This window comes from Podarcis filfolensis (assembly GCF_964270895.1).
Source record: "Podarcis filfolensis genome assembly, chromosome: 5".
NCBI lineage: Eukaryota > Metazoa > Chordata > Lepidosauria > Squamata > Lacertidae > Podarcis > Podarcis filfolensis.
Window position 1 is genome coordinate 55,474,150 of NC_139608.1, and position 27,001 is coordinate 55,501,150.

Here is a 27,001-nt window from a genome sequence, read left to right on the forward strand (position 1 = left end):
GGAAAGGTGGGAACCGTGGGTGGGCCACTGGCCCCAGTTACGAGAAATGAAAGGAGGCCTTGCTCCGAATCCTGACATTCTCCGCGCAGCTATTTCGCCATACCGCGCCTTTTCACTGCCAGACCCCGGGTGCTCCTGAGGGGCCTCTTCCCTAAGACCCATGGGCCTTTAACGGTTCGTGGGGAAACTACGTTTCCCAGGAGGCCTCGCGGTGCTCGCCGGAAGCCAGCCCAGCTGCGAGGGTGAGCCGGGGAGGCGCAGGTGCGGTGGCTTGTGGGACCGTCGTCGGAGCTGGCGGCGGCGGCGGCGGGGCTCCATCATGGCGGCTTCCATTTCAGGCTACACGTTCAGTTCCGTTTATTACTACAGCACCAACAGTAGCGCCGACCATGTAAGTGCCCCGTGTGAGGCGACGTTTCTCTCTCTCACTCACACACTTCCCGGGGGGGGGGCAGGGGAGGCAAGCCTTGCGCCAGAGGAAACGGTCGTCAGAGGGAAGAAGGGGGTGGCGGCGATAGGAAGCGGAGCGCGGCTGAAAGGGGCGGCAGGTAGCCTGGGCCGAGCCGTCGTGGGAAGCGGGATACGAGGGGGAAGAAAGCTGTGTTCGGCGGGGGAGGGAATGGCGGGGCGAGTGGGCGACCTTTCGGGAAGACAGCCATTCGAGGTGGGGAGAAGCAAAACGCGTCCTGAGAATACAAAACAGCTGAGCTTGATAACGAAGCCGCCCATGGAGCCGTCATGCAGCTTTTCCCAACCTGGTGCCCTGGGCGCTTTCACTTGGTATTTATGAAGCAACATGTAGAGACTGGCTTTGGAGATAATACAATCTGTCAAAAAGGAAAGAAATCTCGTTGGATGTATCTATAGAAGCTGTTTGGCTTACCTATAGAAACAAGGGGAGCAGTAAAATAAAAAGAGAAACTAGGACCGCTGTAGTAATAAAAACTGTATTTGTTTATATTGACTGGGGTTCAGCCGTGGTAAGCTGCAGTGTTAGGATGCTAGAAGAATTGAATATAGCAAGTGAAGCCTGATAGAACATTTCCCCTTGCTTTGTATTTCTAGAGGGGGAGGGCAGGAATCTGATTCATTAGCAATAATGCATGAATGCCAAATGCAATTGCAGTTACAGCAAAGCTAGACAGTTCTAAACTGTTTAGGTTTGTGTTTAAATTATTAAAATATTTGTAAAATGCTAAATTATAAAAAACGTGAGGCAAACTGAAAACTACTGAATGCAAAATATGTTGTTTTTTTCAATTAAATTTATTTTATTTTGAGAACCCACAATACTGGATGTAACTCACTTGTTTGTTTTCTAGGTGAGAAGCCTCCGGGGGGGGGGGGGAATGAAAAGATCTAGGTGAAAGCTATAGGTAGTGATGGTTTAAGCCAGGGGTCAGCAACCTTTTTCAGCCGTGGGCCAGTCCACTGTCCCTCAGACCATGTGATAGGCCGGACTATATTTTGAAAAAAATAATAACGAATTCCTATGCCCCACAAATAACCTAGAGATGCATTTTAAATAAAAGGACACATTTTACTCATGTAATAACACGCTGGTTCCCAGGCCGTCTGTGGGCCAGATTGAAAAGGCGATTGGGCCACATCGGGCCCACGGGCCTTATGTTTCCTAACCCTGGTTTAAGCTGAGAGACAAAACTACCATATTTTTCGGCCCATAGGGCGCACCGGCCCATAGGGTGCACCTAGTTTTTTGGGGGGGGGAATAAAGGGAAAAAATTGTTTTCACCCCCCCCAGCGCGGGGCTGGGGAGGGGGAAGCCCAAGCTTCCCCCGACCCCATCCCCCAGAACAGGCTGCTATCCGCAAGCCTAGGGAGCCCGGCGGGAAGTCGCACCGGTCTCCCACGGCTTGCGGAGAGCTGCCCGAAGCCCGCACCAACCCCTCTCGCTCTCCAGGCTTCAGCAAAAGCCTGCATTCGCCCCATAGGACGCACACACATTTCCCCTTCATTTTTGGAGGGGAAAAAGTGCGTCCTATAGGGCGAAAAATACGGTACCCACCAGTTGGTGAAGTTCTGAATGTTCCCCTTCAGAAGTACTACTAAGTGACTTCAGCATGATGTTAAGTCTATCCTTTAGATAGTTGCAGGTGGTGTTTTATTTGTATGTTTCCTTGCTTAACTTCTTTATCAATACACCTTCATTATACTGATTCTGTAATATCTTTAACAATGTTGCATTGTTTTAGTATGTGTCTGAGTATTTCCTGATGTGGTGTAATGGTTATAGTGGTGTAAGTAGACTAATGGACTAAGACCTCTAGAAGCTTAAGGCTCAAATCTCTGGGAGATGGGTCCTTCTGAAGTTCTTTTGGGCAGAATGAGATGCAGTTGGTGATGGATGGTCAGATAACAAAATATTTGGATAGTTCTAGGCCAGGTGGTCTGACAGGAGGTATTGGCTGCTGTCTACAGAAACGTCATCTCCTTTTCTGGTCAACTCCAGGTTGTGAGTATAACTGGTGTTGGGCAATAAGGATGGACTAGAAATCCTATACAGCTGATCAGTAGTCTGGTGTGGTGTTGAAGATTTGCAGGCTTTTGTTTCTGCAAAGTTCTCAACGTTTATGTTGGAAAATTTGTTGGTGTGTCTCTGGAATTCATTGCTACTATTACAAAGTAAAAGGTACCATTACAACCATGGGGCTGTCACATGCTATCAGCCTACCACATGTTATGGGTTGCACACAAGTTTGCCGGTAACTTGAACTCGTGGCAGAAGACTTAAATGTAGCAGCATATGAGCCCATTTTTTGACCCACTGTAACAATAATAATGATGGCAAAATGCATCTGCAGCACGATTCTATTAGTTTGTTGTAGACCAACAGAATTTTTCGGGGGGGCTTACAATAGCTTTCAGTGTTGTCTATAACATGATACAGTAATACCTCCGTGAACGTCCGCCTTGTCTAGTGTTCATTCCATTGAATGTCTACGACAAACCCAGAAGTACCAGAACGGGTTGCTTCCGGGTTTGCTGCTCGCACATGCGCAGAAGTGCAAGCCGCTCTGCACGCATACGCGGTGCTTTGCCCTGCGTCCTTTTCAGCTAGCAGCCAGGGCTCTGGAACGGAACCCGGTCGCAAAACAAGGTACAACTGTAATTGTAAAACCCATAGAGGTGCAGTGGAATATATTTGCTTTGAGGATAAAATCACCTGCAACTATCTCAGCCTGGATGTCATAAATTCTGCAGTTTGGTCTCTGAATATGTGAGACCAACTTACTTTGCTGGGGATTTCAAGGATGATGTGATTTTGTCCCCTTGGCTTATAACATTGAGAAGGAATGACTGATTGGAGCCAGGAAGTGAGACAAGCCTCCTTGTAAGAACAAGTGGCTTCCACAACCTTGAAAAAGATGGTTAAGATCACACATAAAAAATCCTCAATCATAAGTACTGGTTAATCACATACATATATTTGCTTTTAGAGCAAAGTGCTCAAGAAAGTGATGGCTGTGCATTTCCAGTTTTACTGTGCAGATGTATTTCAAGCTGGATTTAACAATGAAACAGTGGTCTTTACTATGATGGATAACGTTTATGCTGGGGAAAGAAAAGAGTCCACCTGGAAGCTTTCAGTGTTCTTGGATACTAGATGGTATCCTTCTGGTTTAACTGTCTGGGTTGGGGATCAGGGAGACTGCACTAACGTGGTTCAATACTTATCTCAGTAGTTAGTTAGTTAGTTAGTTAGTTAGTTAGTTAGTTAGTTTTCTGTATGGGCAACTCCCTGTTTCCACAGTGGGGGTTGGGTTCTGGGTCATTGCACATGTCGGCAGAGTGAGCATAAGCCCATCCCATTCCTCCTTCCTCCGAAAATGATGTTTGTGTTAGCAGTCACACACAGTGTTCAAAAATTTCCAGGCGCATTTTGCACTTGGCTGTCGGCCACTTGTGACCAAGTGAAGATGCTAGGCACCAGGATGGTACCTGATGTCTCCACTATCTGGAGGTGCATGTCTGGGGATCCTTGGATCTTGACTGTTTTCACACACTAGCATCGCATCCTGTAGAATTCTGTCTGTTATATTTTATCTGTATAAAGTAAGCGGCACACAAAACGCTACCAAACCATTCTACGTTCTAAGTCTTATATTAATAATCCAAAAATTGAGAGAGCTCACATAGAATGTAGAATGGTTTAGTAGCGTTTTATGTGCCACTTATGTGCTGCTTACTTTATACTGTTATATTTTGTCTGCACAATCATAATGAATTTCAGGAACCAATAAGTTCTATTGAAAAATAAGACGTTTTAGCCATCTGGCTCCAAAATGGTAATTAGACTTTCTGCTTTCGAGACTGTAACCATGGTTGAAGGAGCCATTTGGCGCCTAACCTACGTATTTGAGTTTATACTGGTCATACGCCAATTGAACATGTGCAAAATGGTTGCCACCTGTATATATATCATTCTTACTAAATTTATTGGATGCTTTTGTCTTGCTGAAGGCAAATCAAAGCATCTTTTTTAAAACACACACACACAAAAACCAACTTTAAAAGGCCATAGATAGTTAACAGCTAAAGGCTAGATTGAAGAGGAATGTTTTTGCTTGGCGCCTAAAGATATGTACCAACAGTTCCAGGCAAACCTGAGGAGAGCATTTCACACACAGGGAACACATAAAATGTCTGTTCTTTTTTTGCCTCTGGACCTCCCATGATGGCCCTCAGATGATAATCACAGGGTCCAGTTTGGTTCACATGGGGAGAGCTGGTCCTTGAGGTATTGGGGGTGGCGGCCATGGAAAGGGCTTTCTCTGTTGTTGAATGTTCTTCACAGGGAGGCTCACTTGGGTGCCAAACTTTATATGATTCTGACACTTTTTATTCACACAGACTTCCTAAACTGGTTAACTCTTATTTAATTGCCATGACTCTTTCATCTATTCCCAGTTTACTGCTTTTATACTACTTGCAGAAATGTGTTTCTTCTCATTGTTATTAGAATGTCCTGTAAGATGTTCTAAGAGTTTAGAAGTTGCAGGGTAGTCTAGAAAATGTTTTAAATGATACATTTTGCCATTTTGCATGTATTTGTATCCTTCAGTTTACCAACAGGAATGGAGGGATCGCTGCATAGAAGGGGCAGGGAGGAAGGGATCGGAGAGGCTTGTCACATTGGCATTGTTTGGCATTGTCCAATTGAAGCCATAGTAGGAGTTCCATAATGTGTTTTGACTTATTGAACAGTAAGCATATTGAGCATAATTATGTGCAGCTCCTTCATAATTCTCTTGCTATTTTGGGCATATACTAGCAATATCCCCCCCCCCAAAAAAGTACTTTTGGAATTATGATCACGAAATCATGTAGAATTTTCATGTTATATTTTCAGTGTATATTCCTCTATGCTATTCTGTCCATGTATGGAATCTGTTCACCTGTGGGAAGAAAACACTTAAGAGCAAAGTAACATATTCTGTTCAGAATCTTTAGACTCCTCTTGTTAAGGAGTTTATGTCTCTTTCCTAACACCATAAAAATGCTATGCTTTATTTTAATTTTTGTTTTTGTTTTCTTGTTTCAAACAAAAAACTAATTTGCAGTTGAATTTTAATGGATTTTTGGATTACCATTAATTGTGTTTAAGTTTATATGAGCTACTTTGGGAGCTAGCAAGGTAGAGTATAGATTTGGAAAACAATATTCCGCAAACTTGTGGTTTATTGGGTAAAACAATAAGACTGTTTTAGGAAAACAGGCCTATTTCAATTTTATTTTGCTTGTTGATAAATAGCAAACAAATAAGTTAATGGTATCTTTGGTTTCTGTTACATTATGCTTTATTTACAGATCTGTGTGCTAAATTCAGTACTTTTTGTCCTTCAGATGAACTTTTTGTTTGCAACTTAAACAATTTTGACTTCGGATCAGTGAATTCTGTTGTCTGCTCTGGAAGGCAAGCTTCTTAAAGTGCAAGCTGTTCCAAAGCCCCAAATAGGAATGTTCTGCCTACTTTTTGCAGTATGCAGCTACTGGATTGTAGCTTTTGCAAATATGCACTGGTTTGTGTTCTCTGATAGCATTTTGTAGTCCTGTTTTATCTGTGGAATGCTTGCTCTATACATTATTTCAGAACCAAGTAGCTTGCATGTTATTTTCAATATTGAAGTGAAGAAGCCAACTTTCAAATTCCATTTGTGTACAAGAGAAGTTCTAAGCTGCTGTTTTTACCTTCTCTATTCAGCAAGCTTTATCGTTGTCTTGCTCTTATTGTCATATCTTTCTAAGTCCCTTTTTCGGTTACATCTGACTTCACTCTAGGAAAAAAATAGTCTTGATGTGATAGGATGTAAACATAAGTCCTGTGCTAAGAATTGAAAATGCTGTGTTCCGTAAACAGAATCTAAAGGTCCCAAATTTTCTGCCTCTGTGAACCTGCTTCATATTTCCAGCAGGGGCCCATGTGACACACTGGCCACATTCACACAGTGCTCAATCATGGTTGAGCACTATGTGTATAAACTGGAACTGAGACAAAGCAAACCCTTAGGCTTGTAGACTCCCGATTCCTCCTCTATTTCAGCTAAGTGAAGGACTTAACCAGCATTTCCCCCCAATTTATTTTTCTGAATCTCTTCTTCTTGTCAGGGGTTCTGGTTGAAAACAAACCCATGGTTTGAAGTTTGCTTATTTTGAAACCAAATTCAGGGAAACTGAAATTATATACTAGTGGAGCCATTTTGGTTGCATAAGTGGAGAAGAGAGGCAGTGGTAAGCCATAGGTTAGTATTGTGTGCAAAATAATTTCTTAACTGGTCAACTTCAGTGATATTCCAGTGAAAAATTTTTTGGCATTCCACTATATATAATGAATATACAAAATCTCAGTGTAATTTAAATACACAGGAAATAAAGGGAAAACGTTTAACAGTCTTTGATATAACATAGTTTATTGCATGAGGCTACTATTGAGCCATCCTGGCAGTTTGATTTAGCAATCTATCTCTTTGATGAGTGAATTTATCCTACTGCATGAATGGAAGTTTAGTCTGCACAACCCTGGAATGCACATGCACAACCCTGGAATGATCCCAGCTAGGACATGTGCCCACTTTGATTCAGAAAGAAAGCTTATTAACCCCATAGGATCCAGGGGTCTTAGTACTCTTAACATGAGTCAACAGTGTGATGCAGCAGCAAAAAAGCTAATTCTGTTCCAGGCTGCATCTACAGAAGTATGGTGTCCATACATACCACTCCGTTCTGCCCTGGTCAGACCACACATGGAATACTGTGTCCAATTCTGGGCACCATAATTTAAGAATAATGTTGACAAGCTGGAACATGTGCAGAGGAGGGCAACTAAGATGATCAAGGGTCTGGAAACAAAGCCTTATGAGGAACAGTTGAAGAAGCTGGGTATGTTTAGCCTGGAATAGAGGGGACTGAGAGGAGATATGATAGCCATCTTCAGATATCCCAAGGGCTATCACCTGGAAGAGGAAACAAGCTTGTTTTCTCCTGTTCTGGAAGGTGGGACTCAAACCAATGGCTTCAAATTACAAGAATGAGATTCTAACTAAATATCAGAAAGAACTTTCTGACGGTGAAAGCTGTTCGGCAGTAGAACAGACTCTCATGAGAGGCAGTAGACTCTGCTTCCTTGGAGGTTTTTAAGCAAAGGTTGGATGGCCATTAGTCATGGATGCTTTAGCTGAGATTCCAGCATTACAGGGGTTGAACCAGATGACCTTTGGGGTACCTCCTAACTGTACGATTCTATTATTCTATGATTTAGAGGTCCATTTGTGCAACCTTGGATTGTGCCCTTAATAATTTCAGTTACATGTAGTTATGAAAACTGCATGAAGATAAAACATGATGGAGTACAATTGTAGGTTTTGTCATTAATCATAATTATTTTGTTCAATTTTATAGGAAGGATTTCTTTTGGGAGAGATAAGGCAAGAGGAGACGTTTAGCATTAGTGACTCTCAAATCAGCAACGTTGAATTTCTGCAAGTTATTGGTAAGTAGCTACAGTTTAATAACTTGCACTGCAATTGAACCTCATTCATTCATTCATTCATTTCACTCCCATGTTTAATGCTTTGAATTATCAAAAATTGGTCAGGTAAGTTTCTTGACAGAAATATGTGGAACTCTGTTCACTACTGCTACTTGATTTTCTACTTTCTGTGGCATATGATAAAACGTCCCAGGTGTACACTTCAGGGCTTCGGGGACAGGTAGTTAAGAAAAGAGCAGCTACTTCATGAGGCCATTTGCACCTGGGTACATGTTTTTCTAGTTCAGCAGATACACAGCTGAGTTACATACTTTTTTCTTGTGCTTGAAATACAGTTCAGTTCCTAAGGGGGAAAGAAGCCACTGGATTAGAAGTGTGGCTACATGTTTACAAGTGTAAGTGTTGTTCCAATATCCGTAGAATAGTGCCCTTTTGTTGATTATGGTAAAAATAATACGACTAATGAGCAAAACACTTTTATAGGTTAATTTCATTGATATTAGAAACGTTCTATATATGTTCAGGGAAATGGAATTGGGTATTTGCTCTTGGGTTGATGTTTGGGGAAAAAACATGTGGGGTACATCTTGGTAGCGTTCCACTTGATGCAAAGTATAACTGAAACTTCCACTGTCAATTTCTTGTTACAGATATCCATAATCATGAGCCTTGTTCCAAACTCTTTAGGTAAGTTACTTTGTCATCTTTTTCTTTTTCCTCTGTGCCAATTGTAGGTGGGCTGAAACCAGCATTAGTATAACTGTCAGAATGAGCATCCAGTGTAATTACTATTTTTTAAATCAATAACACAAGTGTTATGAAAGAACATCCTTCAACTTTATAAAGGACAAAAATAAATCCTGAATGCGCTTGGGAGCTCCCATATGTCGTATACATTATTTTACATATTTGCAATGCATCACATTAAAAGTAATACCTAAATGAGTCTTTTTTCCTTATAAAGTCTCCTTTTAAAAATAAATTCTTTTTTAAAATTCAGCTCATCCTTTTAGAGACTTAGAAATATGACTAGCTTTCTAGGGATATGTGGATTTATTGTTATGGCTAAAAGAATGCAGATGCCAAGTTGCCCTGTTTGTACCAAGTGATTTAATAGGAAGTAAGTTTTTAGGTGGTTCAGTTCCTTCATTTTGTGGCTCTCCACATTAACAGAATACTTTTTGCCATATCGTATTTTACAGATTCCACGATCTGTATGTAATACAATTGATGCTGTATGTGTTAAATGTATAGCTATTGCTAATTGAGGCAGTTCCATAAAATTATTGCTTGGTATGTATTTATCCTCTTCAAGATTTCCAGCCAGTTTATTTAGCACACTTATTGACATGATGTTTTAATGAAGACGTTTAACAAAATTTATATACCACATAATTGTAAAAATTAAAAAGATCCTGTAAGTGGTTTACAAAAACATATTTTTAAAATCTTTATTTAAACATGATACGGTAAGAGAAAATGTCACTAGTGATGGTGGCCTTTGTATCTTTTCCCCCTGTGTCCAAGAGCTTTCCAATTTTATGAATTCTCTTCTTTTTTAGAGCATTTTATTTATTAGCCTGGTAAGGATAAGACTGAGAGGAGATCTGATAGCCATCTTCAAATATCTAAAAGTTTGTCACATGGAGCAAGCTTGTTTTCTCCTACTCCGGAGATTTAAGTTACAACAAGGGAGATTCTGACTAAACATCAGGAACAACTTTCTGACCATAAAAGCTGTTTGACCGTGGAACAGACTCCAGCAAGAGTTGGTGGATTATCCTTCCTTGGAGGTTTTTAAGCAGAGATTGGATGGCCACCTGTCATGTATGATCTAGTTCAGTTTCCTGCATTGTATGGAGTTGAACTAGATGACACTCAGGGGTCTCTTCCAACTCCAATTCTATGTTTTTATGATATTACGTTTATATTCCACCTTTCCTCCAAGGAACTGAACACCATGTATGTGGTTCTCCCCTACTACATATTATCCTCAAAACTATGTGAGATAGCTCAGGCTGAGAATTGGTAACTTCTTGAATTTAGGTAGGTAGCAATGTTGGTCAAAATAAATAAAAAAATTGTCCAGTAGCACCTTAGAGACCAACTAAGTTTGTTCTGTGTATAAGCTTTTCGTATACCCAGAACAAACTTAGTTGGTCTCTAAGGTGCTACTGGACAATTTTTTAACTTCTTGAAGATCATCTAGGGAGCTTTGCCAGGGGATTTGAACCCTGGCCTCTGAGGTCCTAGTCCAGTGGTAACCATTACACCATGCTGGCTCTCAGAAGTTGTCTGAAACTTTCTGCCAATCCTAGAAATACCAGCACTTCCACATGGGAAAGTTGAAAGCTGAAAGCAATAGGTGTCTATATATACAAAGACATTTGTTATAAATTCAGTTCAGAACATGACCACCCAACCCCAACCCCACTCATCTTTCGCCCCCTGCACCTCTTTCCTCCTATTCTTCCTAATGTCTCAACAAATGAAACCGATTTGTTTTGTTTTTTCAAAAAAGTGTTACTTGGAAAAAAAATACGAGAGAGAGACGTTGCACATACATTTGTAAAATCTTTAATAAAAATACATTAAAATAAAATATAAAATAAATTCAGTTCAGATTATACAATGTTGTTGTCAATGGAGTTTAGACCTCTTCTTTTACTTAAACATGTACAGGAATAAGAATTTGTACACAATGCACAGCATCTGATAGTGATTTATTTTAAGAGAAATGCAACCTTTGACATTGTTCTGTATAAGAATAGGCTTCGTTTTGCTAAATAGTACCACTTGTATGAAATAAGAAACTAACATGGTTGGAATAGATGCCTATTTACTGTGCCTTTAGTGTCCCAATACTTTAAAAAGAAAATTTCTTTATTAGACTGACTGCTGTCAATGAGTGTAATGTACTGTAAACCTCCTCTACAAAGAGGCTAATAAGTCTAGAAGGAATGTCATTTTCTAATACAGGATATACTTAAGTTTCTCTTCAGATGTAGAAATTTGTGATTTTTAGTTACTCTGTATGCTCAGTTAAATGATGGCTCCATCTTGATGCTGATATAAATATGTGATTCTCATGTTAACCTCTTTGAGATGGAGGCTAAGAAAGTTAATTGTTTGGAACTGCTTTTAGGGAGATAAAAATGCTATCTGATAATAACTGAAGGATGCATCTTCATTTCAAAGACATGCCTTACAAATCTCATTATAAAATCTCTTAAAATGCATATTTTATATGTATTCTACACACAGTGGGTGTTTTGAGTGTGGATACTTGCATACTGGGTGTGTTTGTCTTACTTAATTGTTCCTTCCTTACAGTGTTGTGTTTGAATAGAGATTATGCTCTGCTTATACAGTACATCTAACACCCACAGAGATAAAAGTGGATAAGGCTTACTTGTACATAAATGTAAATGCCTGGTCCACACCATACCGCTGTCTACACACAACTCCTGTGCCCATTATGTGTTGAATGGATACATAGCATGTACAGACTGACAGTGATCTAAAGTGTAAGCATCTGTTTCTAATGAAAGGAAACATACGTACATAATTTTATTTGTATGCCGCCTTTTCATAATTCAAACTATGCTCAAGGCGGCTTACAACATGAAAAAAACATGATTACAAACATAACAAAAGTAGTCATAAACAATCAATAAAAAATATGACCAAATTAAGCAATTTCCGCATAAATTATATTAAGATCTAAAATAAAGATACAAAAATTAATAATATCAGAAACAGCAACAATCCCACCAACAGAAAAACCCTAAACAATATTCCAACCCAAAAAAGGATGCTTTGGTCTTGAATGCTGCTTCTGCAGGGGAACTCCTGTCCTTTAGTTATAAGTAACAGGCATGTGAGCAAGAGCTAGTTGAGATAATTTTTTATAAACATTAGCTGTAGATTTGTTACCTGTGAAACTCAACATTTAATAGCAGACTTTCTTCAGGGGTACATACGTTATTTTTCATAACTTAGCTGTTTAACTTCCCCATAATATTTTTCTATAAGGTTTAATCGTTCATGGATGTAGTGAATAAGCAGCCTCAGACACACCTTTACAATATATTACATTTTATTCCACTAAACATCACTGACTCGATTCTAAGCCAAACCTATTTTTTTCTTTCTTAAGCTTTTATGACTATGCGGGCAAAGTCAATGAAGAGAATTTGGATAGGATTCTTAAAGATCAGAGAAAAGTAAGTCTGCACTTCTTTATTAATTTTTTCTCTGTGCTACCGGTAAGGCCTGAAGAAAAAGTAACATAACATTTTATCATAAAGAATGATGAAGGGAAATAGGTTAAATATTAGACCAGGCGTGGCTAACCCTTTTTGTCCCAACTGTTTGTGGCCAGTCTGTATGCACATACACTCACACAGTGTATGTGAAAAGGATATGTAAAAAATAAAAGAAGGGAAAGTATCCCAGTGAGCATTCACAGACAACTGATAATGGGGAGCTCTGCCCCCTGTCTCTCCTCTGAGCCATCTCTCAGTCTCTCTGAATCCTGTAGGACTGGTGAAGAAGAATTGCCTAAATGTTAACTTTTTTGTAGTTGTTTCTCCCTTTGCTTGACTCAATTCAGTTTCATGTCAATGTTAAATAGGATGAGATGTAGGATATAAGCCCAAGGAATTTCCCAATACTTCTTTTAGGAAATAGGTTTTCTAGCACTACTTTTCTGTAACTTCCTACCAAAGGAGTATACCCACAGCAGAGCAGTGCCCACTACTTCTAACTCATGTGGTCAGCACTCAACAGTGTGGAAAGACTTTTTTTAGAATTGTAGTTGGTTTTTCTCTTCATGCAATTTTTTTATTGTACTCGCTAGTTCACTGGGGCACTGCCATATCTTGTATTTTGTTCTGTATCTTTCTAAATTTCTTTTAAAAATGAAAGGGGGGTAATCTTTGCCAATGACATCAAAAGGGACTTAGTGGTTCATAACAATCAGCAGCCTAACTCTCAGTTACAGCTGGTAATCGGGTGGAACTTCCTCATCGCTTTCATCTTTCCTGTGGCTTTCATGGAAAAAATGTTTTCCGTTCTCTTTGAAATATAGAGAGGGGTTTCTTTTAGTTTCCTTTCAAGTAAGATCTAAATAATTGTAGGAATTATTGTGCACAGTTAAATATGCAATAACACTTTTCTATTTATTCTTCTTACTTCAGTTCTGAAGAAGGGAAATTTTGTAGTATCTTAGCACTGTTTTCTTTGTATCTACAGCAGAGGTTGATAGTGACTATATTTGGCTTTGCAGACCATTTCTAGCAGCTCCCCACACCCCTCAACAATTTGGCTGCATTGATGGTGCGTTTTTAAACTGGGAAAGGGAGGTGTTGCATTTGAGCCCCATCAAGCTGGTGTGACCAGAGAGGTTTCAATCTCTCTGTCCAGATCAGTTGATGATGAGAATGCAGACCTGATGAGCAAGGAGAGTGGGCGCTCTTGAACCCCATTGCTGCAGTAGTGTGAGCTGAGAGCTTTCATTCTCTTTACCCATAACAACTTAAAGATGAGATTTTTCTCTCCCATGCGGTATGAGAGAGAGAGAGAGAGAGAGAGAGAGAGAGAGAGTGAGTGTCATGTGGTCCTCAGAGCATTGGATAACGTTGAATGTGGCCCACAGGCATAAAAGGGTTTGCTACTTAAACAGTAGAAAAACATAAGGACTTGAGGGAAAAGAAGCTTTTAAGGATCATGTGATAAGCAGCATGCAAGTTAAATTGAATGTACTTCAGTAATAATATCTGCTGTCTTTGAAACAGAAGTTTTCCTGTCACTGCAAAGTGTAATATTTCCTGAAGCATGGGATTGTTGGTAACATGAAGGGATTCGATTTTCTCTAGATTGCAACAGTGCTATCTTGCAGAATGCCATTTATTTCTTTGATTGGAATAATTAGGCTTAAGAATTCTGGCATCATGTTGGGACTTCATAATTAATCTATATTGAATGTACTTTTGAGATGCAATTTTTATCCTTCAGTTAATACTCCCTCAACTCAATCTTTATTGTAGAACGTTATTGGATGGTACAGATTTAGGAGAAACACCCAGCAACAAATGTCATATAGAGAACACATCATTCATAAACAGCTGACACAGATTCTTGGAGTGCCTGATCTTGTCTTCCTTCTCTTCAGTTTCATCTCAACTGCAAATAACTCAACACATGCTTTAGAATATGTTCTCTTTAGACCAAACCGAAGGTAAACAGTTTATAAGATGTGGAGGGAAACTGTTCGTCCGTTTTAATGATTTTTTTAATTAAAAAAAGTAATAGTCACAGATGATGTGCAAGTTGCTTTTCCTCTGAGTGTTTTAGTTGCTTCAGGTGCTAAATAGCTGGTGTGCATTGTACCAGATGACATAATCCACAGACAAAATCCAGAAGTATATGCTCTTCTGTGGAAGCTGTCATGATTTCCCCCTAATTATACAAAACTGCTGAGTAATATATCCAGAAAGGGAGTTACAGTCAATGACCATTTTGCACAGGGGTTCTGTTCCTGGCCCAAGCATGCATTGGCAGAGCATGTATAAGCTCCCCGCACCCTGTTCTGCCCTTTTAGTGACTCATTTCGTGATGTTTTCGGGTCACTTCTGGGTTCAGTGCTGTGCATGCATGTGCCATCGGTTAATTGGTCATTGCCTGTTTATGGAAAATATAATGTAGGAATTTGTAAGAATTATTATTGGATGACACATTGTAGTAGTTTATTTAAAACCAACTTGAGAAGGATTCATTTTTAGAGTCTTGTTAGTTTAGTGAATGCCATTATGTCTCATAATCATAATTATAATCATAATCATGCTGGGGCAACCCAGTTAGATGGGTGGGGTACAAATACATTATTATTATTATTATTATTATTATTATTATTATTATTATTATTGAAAACTGTATTCTCTATATATCTGCTAGTAAAATATTCTGCTGTCTCTTCATTAAAGATACTTTGTGGCCCACAAGAGTAACTAGAAACTAAAATATTTGAGAGTGATGAAAATGACCCAATCACAAATTGGCTTTCTATAGCTGATCTGGTTGTACTTGCATATAGGACTGCAAACTTTAATTAATTGAGCAATCATCTAAAACTGTAGCTGATAATTAGTGGGAAACAGCTTTAATTAATGTGACTTAAAAATTAAATATTATGCTTCACCTTTTTTTAAAAAGAAAAAGCTATTTAGGAAAAAAAAACCTATTTAGTTCTAGTGGTGGTGGGTAATAACCTCTTTCTTATATAGCCATCATTAACATTTTCCAGCAGTGAATTAGTTATATTTTATAGTCTGGTGAACAAAAGCTAGGTTGCATTCCTTTAATGTTCTGGTTTGCATGTACTGTAAGCTATGACTTACTGCGTATAAGCAAGCATGCTGGTGCATTGAGAGAAATCATGAGTGCTGCATTTCTCCCCTGGTCTTGGTGTACTACTAGGAGTAAGCTGCAAGTTGTAGCCTAGGGTCATTACTTACTGCTAATGGTTTGTTTGGGTGTCAGAACTTAAGATCACAAGTAGTATGTTAAAGTAAAAAAAGGTGAAGGTAAAGGACCCTTGACAGTTAAGTCCAGTCACAGACGACTCTGGGGTTGCGGCGCTCATCTCACTTTACAGGCTGAGGGAGCTGGCGTTTGTCCGCAGACAGTTTTTCCAGGTCATGTGGCCAGCATGACTAAGCCGCTTCTGGTGCAATGGAACACCAAAACCAGAGCAGCACACGTAAACACCGTTTACCTTCCCGCTGGAGCGATACCTATTTTCTACTTGCACTTTTGGCATGCTTTCGAACTGCTAGGTTGTATTTCCTTCTTAATTGTAGCTTTTTGAAACCCTAATCATTGTGAGGAGGTAGTAAGGCAATTGGCTCTTCTGGGTGATTATTATGACTGGAATCTCTTGTAAGGAAATAACATTAAAGAAAGTAACCTCATATTTCTAAACTTTTTCTGCAGGTATAATCAAAGAGTGTCACTTACTATTCCTAATCTAGGCAACACAAGCCAACAGGAATACAAGGTCTCTTCAGTGCCAAATACTTCCCAAAATTATACCAAAGTTATTAAGGAGCATGGGTGAGCATTGTTTTAATATGTAACAAATGCCATTTTGGTGTGCCTAGAAATAAATGCATGTGATCGCTAACTTAGTCACACTTGCAGTGGATCCATTGATTTCAGTTATCATGACTCTCTTAGATATCACCAGGAGCAGATCTAGAGCATTCTTGGTTATCTGATTTTGTTGAATGACTGCTGTTTTTTAAACAGTACAGAGAAGCAGAAAAATAAGTCAAAAACTTTATTTGGGATAAAGCAAATTATCAAGAAAAGCAACGTTAATGTGACCAACATTAACTGTAGAAGATCTCCATGTGTATGACTTTGATTGGCTTAAATGAGGCTCCTTGTTGGCTTTTAGTTTGTCATGGTTTTTTTTGTTTTTGTTTGTTTTGTGTGCAATAAATATTCAGTCTCTTTACTTTGTGAAATAAATGTTTCTCTTGTGTTAATATAACATCAGGTTGTGCAAAAATAACTTTGGATTGTATCCAATGGTGTCTTTTCACTTGATGGAAGGCTCTTTGATCTAGTTTCCATCAGTGGAACAGGAAAGGAGGCAATTTTTGCCAATTTCCCTCTCCTCTGCAAAACCTCACCCCCTGGTCAATTTGCTTGGATTGGGGACCCTTTGGAGCAACATGTGCAGTGGCACACAGAACTGCAAGGGGAAATGGAATTGACAAAAATTGCCTCCCTCATTTTTCTGCAAATCGAAACCTCTGCTGGATCAAAGAGATTTGTGTCAGTCCAGGGTGCATCATAGATGCTATCCTTTTCAGACAGCTTTAGCAATCCAGGCCTTGCTTCCTGGAGTATGGCTCTGAAAGTTAAACTCTTTTGAAGGGTAAAAGACATCTTGGAAAAGCAGGATTTGCCCATTTCTAACACATTATTTCTGATGTATTTTTAGTACTGCTTTTTTTGATAAAGATGGTGTGATGAAGGACATCAGGGCTATATATCAGGTTTATAATGCACTTCAAGAAAAAGCACAGGTAATTCTTCTTTAATGTTCTGTATTTATTGTGACAACTTTCTGCTTACTAATGCAAAGCTACAGTAAAACTTTCATTTTGAATTTAAATGTTTCACAAACAACTTACATTGTGAATAGTTAAGCTATATTAAGTCAAATCAACTAATTAAAATATTTAGTTAATAATGCCTAATAGAACAGAAATTTCTAGCATAAGAATTGTAGGTAATAATTGTCTATTACAAGTTTTCCCTGCTTTAAGACTGAAAGTAGCTGTCAAGGAGATAGGCCAAATTGTCCTATGTCCAGATCTCACTTTAGGATATGTATGAGCAAAATGCTGAAACTTTGCGGCTGCATTCTTCTGAAGAGCTTTCTCCACTGGACTTGATTGCAAAATTGAGGCCCTACTGTATAATGCATTAAGGCTCTTTGTGTGTGTGTGTTAAATATTTGATAAGGGATCTTTAAAGAATACAGTAGCATTTAAAATTAGCAGAAAATGGAAATCCCTCTTTGCTCTAGTCCTTCCTTTTCTGTGATTCAAACCCTACTGCCTATTGTCTGGTCTTTTCAAGGTCTGGATGCCATTGTGCCAAAGTTTAATTAAGGCCATAACTGCATGTTTACACTTAAGTAGCTGCCCCAATCATGTGCCTGAAACCTGGTTTATGGCATTACCAGTGGTAAAGTAAGCATCCAAAACTACTCCCGCCATGCATGAAGTCGCCATCTCCCTTTTATTCTTGAATCCTGTGGGTTGATTTGAAACTGCATCATTTGTGCCGCTTCTTTATTGTTCAGATTTGTAACATACACATCTGGTAGTTTAGTTTAATATATTTATATATTGTTTTGAGGAGTCCCAGAACGATTTACAGTAATAGAATATAGAATATGAAATACATAAGATGTTCAATAAAACAAAACAGATATAAAAAACTAAAAGCGTTCATCTGGTAGATAGCTAACCAGGTTTTATAGATTGAGGGGGAACTACAAGAAGGCACCCACTAGTTAATTTCTAAGAAGAAAGTTGCCCAAGCTTACCTACCTTATCTCAGAGGCTTGTTAGGTTTCTCAGCAGTGATGGAAGGGCTGTTTTCACATGCTCAGAGGCACACTTCTATATTCTATGTATATGATCCAAGCTGTGATCATTAACATCTGTACAAACATTAATACCCTTAGTGGTTCTCTTAATGAAGTAAGTGCTTGCTTTCCAGAAATCACCCTTTCCAATATTTGTAGGGATGTGACTTTCCTTGCTTTATGTTGGTGCACAAGTGACCTAAAGAAACCTGCCTGTGCATGCTTTGTGGGCTTATGCTATTTTCTGTTACGTTTAAAGCTGCTAGTCTGTGAACGTTGACTTAAGCTTTCCCCAAATATTAAGTCCTTGCACATTCTTTCTCACTCGTAGCTCTTTGAAAGAGAAAAAACAGATCCATGTGAAATGCCATGACATCTTCAGATGAAGGGTGGTATACAAATTTAATAAATAATAATAATATCTCATCTAACTTTTACATTTCTAAGTTCTAAAGAACAGTCAGGCGTATAAAAAGCCTCTTCCCAATATATTCCCCACCTGGCCAGTATTCACTAGATACATTGCAATTATGGCATAAATGGATTTTTATTAAACTGTTTCTTCAGCAGGCTGCTCATCCCAACTTACTAGCTGCAGTGCAAATAAACTTTGCACTGCACCAGCTAGAGTGGCCATTCTCTTGCATTCCTCCAAATAACTACGTGAATTTTTTGGTTTGCCAAAGCTGGTGTCAGCATTAGTGGCTTGGGACTACTCTTACAGTTTTTGTAGTGCTACATCCCAGGCTGTGAGTGGACCTGCCCTGATTATTACATGACCCTCATGCAGTTTTGCTGCAGTGCATAAAATCAGTTTGCATTACTGTTCTCAGATTCCAGTAAGTAATGATTGAGAGGTGGTGACATAGAGCATTATCTGTTTTCAACGAGGGTTTATGAGTTGTTGCTTGGCCATCACCACACTTAGCTTGGCCATGTATGAAGCCAAAATCTGGCTGCTAAGAGTGCAATTACTCGCATCTACTTGGGAGTAAACACCATTGAATTCCAAAGAACATACAGCACAGTCCTAACCATGTCTACTCAGAAATAAGTTTTTAAAACTTAGTGCAAATTGTATTTCATTCCTTCAGTACTTTACAATGATGCCCAGAGGTGAAATTTGGCAACTTCTCTTTCTACCACAGTAATTGAGGTTTGGTCACAAGTGGTGCATAGTATATGAATTATGAAAATCTCACAGTGGCTGTGTCTTGGAACTTGATTTTTCTACATTGCATTTCTGCTAAGGCTTTTGAACATGAATTTTCACTAACCTTGTGTATTTCTCCTAGGCAGTATGTATAGAAGTAGAGAAGAGTGAACAAGCTGCTGAAACTTTCCAGGCAGAAGTCAATAAGCTAAAAACACAAATCTTGCAAAAGAAACAAGAAAAGGAGCAGGAAATAAGTAAGCCTTTTCTGTAAATATTCTCTACCTGGCTGGGAAAATTGACCGAACCCTCAGCTCTGCAGTGCTCCATTACACAGTCCAGTTGGAAACAAATCCAATATTTAGAGTTTAGTGCATAGCACAATAGCATTTTGTTCCAGACCCTTTTCTAAGGGCGATATCCATTTGTGTCCATCTTTGTATGGAACAAAGATGTATTCCACACATGCCACCCAATTTGCTTTGTAGGGTTGGAGAGCCCTACATATATCACATTGGGTATTTAGAGATGATACCATACACCACCTCAGTAATCTAGTTTTGTGTGAGTGCCCACCTCCTTAGACCAAATATCAAGCATATCATGTATGCTTTAATTCTGTGGGGTTAGGAAAGCTGATGAACAGGGACAATTATAGAATTGGGGATGCACCCTCCCCTTGACCATTCTTAAACACTCTTCCAGTTCTCTTTGTAAATTGGTAGATAATCCCTGATACAGTTCCTGCCTAACACAAGAATCTTTGCTGGAGTAACTGCAGCACAAACAGAAAAAAATAGTGTTAGAAGAAGCAGGGGAAGGGTTAATCTAGAAGACGATTATATTAGTAGTGATGGGAACTTTGCTGCTAATGTAGACATGTGGAATGGGATGTTCATTGAAAATATCAAAATATGACACTTAATTGTAGTATTCAGAATGATGAGCATCAGTTATGATCTGGAGATGTGAAAGACGCTGTATGTTCTCTGGGGCTCTAGAATGAAGTGTGTCCTTAAAACATGCTTGTCTTATATCTGAAGTATAGCTTTCATACTTATTAAACTACGGATATGGCTGGCAGTTCTTCCATTCCAATTAGGAACCACTTAGAATATACTTGTTGCTAATTATAAATAGCTGAGTGGGAAGCCATGTGTTTTCTATTTCTAAGTCCATTCCCGTCAACTCATAATATGTACCGGGTAACTTCCTAAACAAAATTTTAATGGGGGCCAGTTCACTTTGGATTGGACCATATCCCCTTTGTGTTACTCATGAACACAAATATTCCCTATATTAGCTGGCACTTAAATGACTAGATGGAATGTGGTGAAAGTCCAAGCAAGCGCTTAGCGGAGAAATCAGGAATAAGATTAAAGAAAAATAGGATTATAGGAAATGTGGATTGAGAAATAGAGAGGGCCATATATGGGGGTGCTAAAAGTAGAAAACAGTAAATGCTGAGGGCAGATAAATGTGCGATGGAAATTTCAGCACTAGGGAGCAATGTTTGTTTTTTATTTATTGTTGCCTCTTCAAATGTAGCTTCTGACGTATTGAATGTGACCCTGGCCTTTAAGTGCTACTCTGATCTTCTATCAAGTAGTTCTCCAATATACATGACTAACGGTTCAAAACATGATTGGATGGATAACCCATTAAATACCAAGTTTGAGTACTGGAAGGATAATTCTTTCTGCAGTGTGTTGATTTTGGGGCATAGCAGTTCTGAGTGGTTTAACAGTCACTAGATTTTCCATAAGTACATACGCTTTAGGGTAATGGCAAGTATAGAACAAGTTCTTCAGTTATAACTAAGTACAACAGATTATTTTTCTCTAGCTCTTGAATGCCTTCCACTTTCATGCTTACTTTTCACTGGGGTTTGATTTTACTTGCTTATCAGTATACTATCCATGTTAAAATCAGGCATTACAGTCAAATCTCAGTTGTTCAACGTAATCCATTCCGGAAGCCCGTTCGGCTTCCAAAATGTTGGACAACCAAGGCATGGCTTCCAATTGGCTGCAGGAGCTTCCTGCACTCAGGCAGAAGCCGCATCAGACGTTCGGCTTCCAGAAAATGTTCGAAAACCGGAACATTTACTTCCGGGTTTTCATCATTTGGGAGCCGAAACGTTCCAAAACGGAGGTGCTCGGGATCTGAGGTTTGACTGTATATTTTGACAAGGGTAAAACCCTATGCCATTCATTTAGAACCCTAAAATAAAATTGGGCCAATACAGTTACTTACACAGCAGTTATTTCTGTTTCTCTACAGTTTTTGGGCTCATTCAAACCCTATTGTTTGTGTGTATTTTAATATTATGCTGTCCTATCCACTCCCTTGTCTAATTGCCTTGTGGTGGGGATTTATTTTTATGAAACCACATTGCTCAGATATGCTGCGAAAGACATAAGACAAGAAGCAGAAGCTTTTAGGGTAAGGTAGCAAGTAACCAAAGTGAGAGCTGAATAGGCCTGATAGTGTGGTAGAACTCATTTTGCATGGTTTCTGCGCACTGCATTCTCTCCACACTGTGCAGAAGAACCAAAGGAGTATTGAAAAGTTTTGGGGGGAAATCCTTCAATTTTAGAGACACAAAATACTGCTTCTGACATTAGAAGATTGACTTTTGAAAAGATTATATGCATGTTTAGTTTCATTTGTCCGTGACAGATGGTATGTGATAGTTCTAAATTAGTGTTCAAAACCTCAGCGCCTCATTAGCTAAGAATCAAAATCGAAGTTACTATTGTATAGTTCAGAGATACATAGATCTCATCCCAGTTGGTCTCAGTAACGTTTGAGGAAAGAGGTCAGAAATGAGAAATCTTTATCTGATGGTTTTGTGGTTCAGGTGCTGTTAGGAATTCTCTTGCCTAAAAATCAGCATACTTCTCAATATTAGGTTGTGGTTTTGGCTTTTCAAAAGAATAGCCAATTGAAGTTGCTTTAAATGGTTTTACTTCAGTCTTTTCCTGCATAAGTACAATCCTCTGCTGTGAGGCATAATACATGTGTGCTATATATATACTCTGCTGTAACTGTACCATTCTTTTTTGCCCATGAGGAATTCTCTTTTGAGAGGCAATAAATGCACCTAAAGCAGCCTATTATCAAGTTTGTGTTAGTGCCTGCCTTTGAGAAATCCTGTCCGTTTGAGTTAACTAAACCAAATTGCTCCACTTTGCTTTGGCACTGGGTTTAACTTCTTGCAAGACACTGCAATAATGAAGCATGCTAGTACTAGCAAAGTGAATTCTAGGAAAACTAGTTCAGTCAGTTTAACATTGGCAGTTTTTCACTCAAATGACTTACTTAAACATAATTGAATACATATGTGCATTGTGAGTTTCTTTTCAATGCCCATGATATCAAAATTTTATACAGTTTGCCACATTAATATACCTTGATTTGATAGCTAATTACATTTATTTTCCACTTTTTTGTAGGACTGCAGCAGGCCATCTTAAGCAGACAAATGTCAAATGATACCTTGGAGCCTATATTTATCCCCCGAATGTCCCATGCTGGATTTGTTGCAGAAGGTAGTAATCTTGAAGAACCCGATGCCTCTGATCCTCCTCCTCCTCCTTATGCTGACTTGAGTGTAATCAATCATGACAGTGCCACACGCCCTGGTGTTCTAGAAAGCAATGTTTTCATGCCTCGACCTCAAGCAGTAGGCTCTTCCAGTTATGTTTCCACAAATACAGGATTGAAGCTTTCAGGCAATGGAACATCCATGCCATCTTCTTCCCAGGCGACTGTCGGTGACAATGTTAATGAATCAGAAGACAGTGACTGTGAGAATTTTCTTGAACCTACAGAGTCATCTGACAATGAATACGCACAGACAAGAAATTCTCGTCCCCTGACACATGCAGATGGAGATTCCAGGAACACTCAAATCTCCCAGATCTAATGGAACATAAGCTTAATATAGCACTATCTTTCCTAAATGTTACAGAAATATTTTGGGATTTAACTTGGAGGAAATGGGCTACAAAAGTGGATTACTGTGCACAGCAGATGTAGAAGACTTGAACTTAGATGGCTTATTCACTTTTGTGATACATTTTTGCAAGTTTTGTAATTGAATCATTAGGATAATCAAACTACTAATATTGATGAAATTCATGGATGTACTGGTAAATAAGCAAAGTGAAATTGGGGGGGGGGGGGAATCCTGTGGCTTTTGTTGCCATATTCTCCATAAAAAATGGAATTTAGCAACTAAGCGCACTCTAATGATCTCAAATCAAAGCTTACCTCGTGCACTATCATGCCTTGAATTTTGGGGGAGGGGGGCATTTCTAAGAACTTTGATCAGCAGGCTTTTTAATGGTGAAGCCAAATAGATCATTGCCAGAAACAAAAACCTTTGATAATTCCAAGCAGCCTGATTGGAACAAATGTGAGCTATATTCTCTGCATGCTCTTTTAATAGAGATGAAGTTTGTTTCAATCTTTTTCTACTAGCCTAATGTCTATCACTTAAAATTATGGTTGCCTTTTTATGTAGAAAAGCGATTACCAGTAAATCATCAGTGAATGTCTTAAGCATAACTACTCTGACCTTGGTGGATTTAAAGTGACTTTCCCACACTATCATCAGTTGCATTTTTGTTCTAAAAATAATGAAGAGCACATAGCAGAAAGTAGTGAAATAATGTGGTCATTTCTGTCAGGCACCGAACATTTAATGCAAAACTTCATGCAACTTTCAAAATAATCCAGATTTACTATGTAAACCCCTTTGAGTCTCTGTTAGGGAAAAAGGTGGGATACAATAATAAATAAATAAAATAATAAAATAACAAGTCCTGGAGAATGGAAGAGGCTGTCTAGTGCAATCCCCTAGGGTTTTCCTCTTAAATTAAAACTATAGCTCTTCTCATGTTGGGGTAAGAACCTGCGAGGCATGAAGTGGAATCCGTTTAAATAATTTTTGAATGCACTTACTATATTTTTTTTTTTATGCTTGCAGGGGAAAAAATTGCCCAAAAGATACAAAATAGTGCCACTAAGTATCGAACTAGGCATTTTCTTCAATTAGCAAATGGCAAACCTTTGATTCTGTAACAATTCGTCTCTGTTTTATTTAATCCAACTCTTGATTAAAAACCCACATGAAGACTTCTTTTAGATATATGATTGCCTACAGCTAACAACTCAGTAGCTAAACAATCCCACATCTGTCTGTTCGCCTCTCTGTTGTCTGTACTAAGTAAAACCAAGTGGCTTTGAAATATTATAAAAATACTTCTATCTCCTTGGACATTTGGGACTTTATAAACATTTCTGTTTTCAGTACTTAACATACTATTTGGCCTTAACATGATATGTTTTGTTTTACATTGGTGCAGTCTGTTTCAATTAACAAAAAGTGTGTTTGGGTTTTATTAACTTTGGGTATCTACAAGCATCTGTTGTGCTGGTTTGTTAAATAAGTGCTGTTGCCATCTCATCAGTTCATTCAAGAAATTTTATTTTTATCTCACTCAAACTTTTAATGTACATCTCTGACAAAGCAGTTAAATGTGACAATAAAATCTTATTTAATCCTTTATCTTTTAATATCTGTCAGCAATGTTTCATTGCAGTGAGATCACGCATCTGCCAGTGAAAGCAGTGTTAAGATCCACCCCTCAATGAAACAAATGATTGACAAAACTGTATATTGGTTCCCCTATTGGCTGAGTGTAAAGAGGAGCACCCATGAGATTATGGTTTGTATACAGTGGTAATCACTTTTTCTAATGTCCATTCACATTTGCTCATGCATGGCAAATATCTATAATCCTTGCAACAGAAGACTGGCAGCAGCAATTTAATAAATATCCCCTTACTTTGCATAGTACATCACAACAACTTTTGGAGGTAGCAACTCCATTTGCATGGGTGACTCAGCTGAGTCTGGATAATGTTGAATCATGTTTCTATACACACAGATTACTTCTATAAATATTGGCATATTTAATTTCTCGGGAAAATCATGATGTTGAAATATTACATCGCCTATAATAATAATTTGTTATAAAACCTGTGGTCTTAAATCTGTTGCCTGTTTCTTCATAAATTGTGGTTACAGAGGCATACACTTCATTGGCATCAATTTATAAGTAAATCAGAACCGTACAAACCTGCGCAATTATCTCCAGTAGAAGTACCATCATTGACTGTCCTGCCCTATTGGTTCATTGTAATTGTTATCTCTAGTTATGTGTTAGGTTATGACCGACCATAATGCCTGTATAACACAGATAGAATGTTTGTCCCATCAGCAGTATCTGGTGTGAATATGAGCCCTCTTCCATTATTCTTACTGGGATCCAGACTCAGCTGGGAATAGGACCTTCCATGCAGCAACTTGCTTTTAACCTTCTCTTTTGGAGGCTAATCTGCCACCTTTTCTCCTTTCACTAACAACTCATCTAATTATTTTGCATATACATTTGTATTATGTAAAAACAAATTATAATATGGGGAGAAGCAATGTCCTTAGATTTGTTCCCTTATCACCACTGAAGAAATCCCAAGTGATTATAATCTTCATTACTATGGTGGCAGCTTGCTTTTGTCTGCCTAGATGCTTAATATATTGTCTGAGATGTATTCTAAATGGCAGAATGGTAAGTGTTCTGTAGTCGGAAACAGGTCTAGCTTTTGTAGCGGGTTTGCTATTGCACAGCGTAGTCTTCTGCAAAGAGGATTGATTGTCTGAGCCCCACTTATATGTATCCTGTATTTTTATTCTGCTTTCCATAACTAAGCTTAAGGCAATGTACGTGGGAATTGCCATGCAGTCTCCCATGCAGGCACAGGCCAGACACAAACCTGATTTGTTCCAGCAGTTTCTTAGTTCACAAGAAACTTGGGTTTCACATTGCCATCAACTCAGAGACAATTTTTTAAAAATTAATTGGTAGCGTAGTTTTTCTAAATTGCTTGAATCATTTTTTAATTATGGGCAGTATATAAATGGATTGAAATAAATAAATGTGGTTTTTTTTAATGTCAGGAGCCATTTTTAGAAATTGTCGCGATCAACTTTCCCCGACTTGGTGTCCTCCAGATGGCTAGGACTACAATTCCCATCCTTCCCAGTTAGCATGTGCAGTGGTCAGAGAGTCCTGCTCCAAAACATCAGGGGGGGCACAGTTGGGTAAGGGTGGCCCATATTGCTTGTTGAACCTATCTACCATATATCTTACGGAGGGACATGGTACCAAGCAGATCAGCCTGCCTTTTGTGTTGCTGTTTGCATACAACTAATGCCAGGTTGCTAGATGAATAATCTGGCAGGTTGAAAATGGACAGGTCAGTATACACTGTTCTTATGACCGGATAGCACTGTTATCTGATCATGGGACTTGGATTATTAGCATAATCGGTTCCTGCTCAGTGTGGGCTCTGGTGCTCACCATCCTTTTTCTTATAGAGCTCGTGCAGAAAGGGCAACTTCTGCTGAGACAGGAGTCTCTATTTCCACAGACAATAATGATCCATTATGGTAGCAGAGCTCTGGGTTCATTTATTGACTCCAGCTGGCATTTCTTGGTTCTTTAAGTACACTATTTTGATTGCATCCATTTCCTTAGGACTGATTGCTTGTCCTCGTACTTTGTGACTCCAGGGTGCTGCAATTTTAATACAGTCA

At 38.8% G+C, this 27,001-nt stretch overlaps 1 protein-coding gene across 1 annotated transcript; it reads left to right on the plus strand.

The window, feature by feature from the left end:
* Positions 1 to 262: 262 nt before the first annotated feature.
* Positions 263 to 24,908, plus strand: ABRAXAS2 (abraxas 2, BRISC complex subunit). Its single transcript, XM_083617046.1, has 9 exons — positions 263 to 391; positions 7,918 to 8,008; positions 8,659 to 8,695; positions 12,168 to 12,234; positions 14,059 to 14,249; positions 16,004 to 16,123; positions 17,022 to 17,106; positions 19,475 to 19,589; positions 22,791 to 24,908. Exons 1-9 carry the CDS (start codon positions 320 to 322, stop codon positions 23,261 to 23,263), a joined length of 1,251 nt encoding a protein of 416 aa, XP_083473172.1. The 5' UTR covers positions 263 to 319; the 3' UTR covers positions 23,264 to 24,908.
* The last annotated feature ends 2,093 nt before the right edge of the window (positions 24,909 to 27,001 follow it).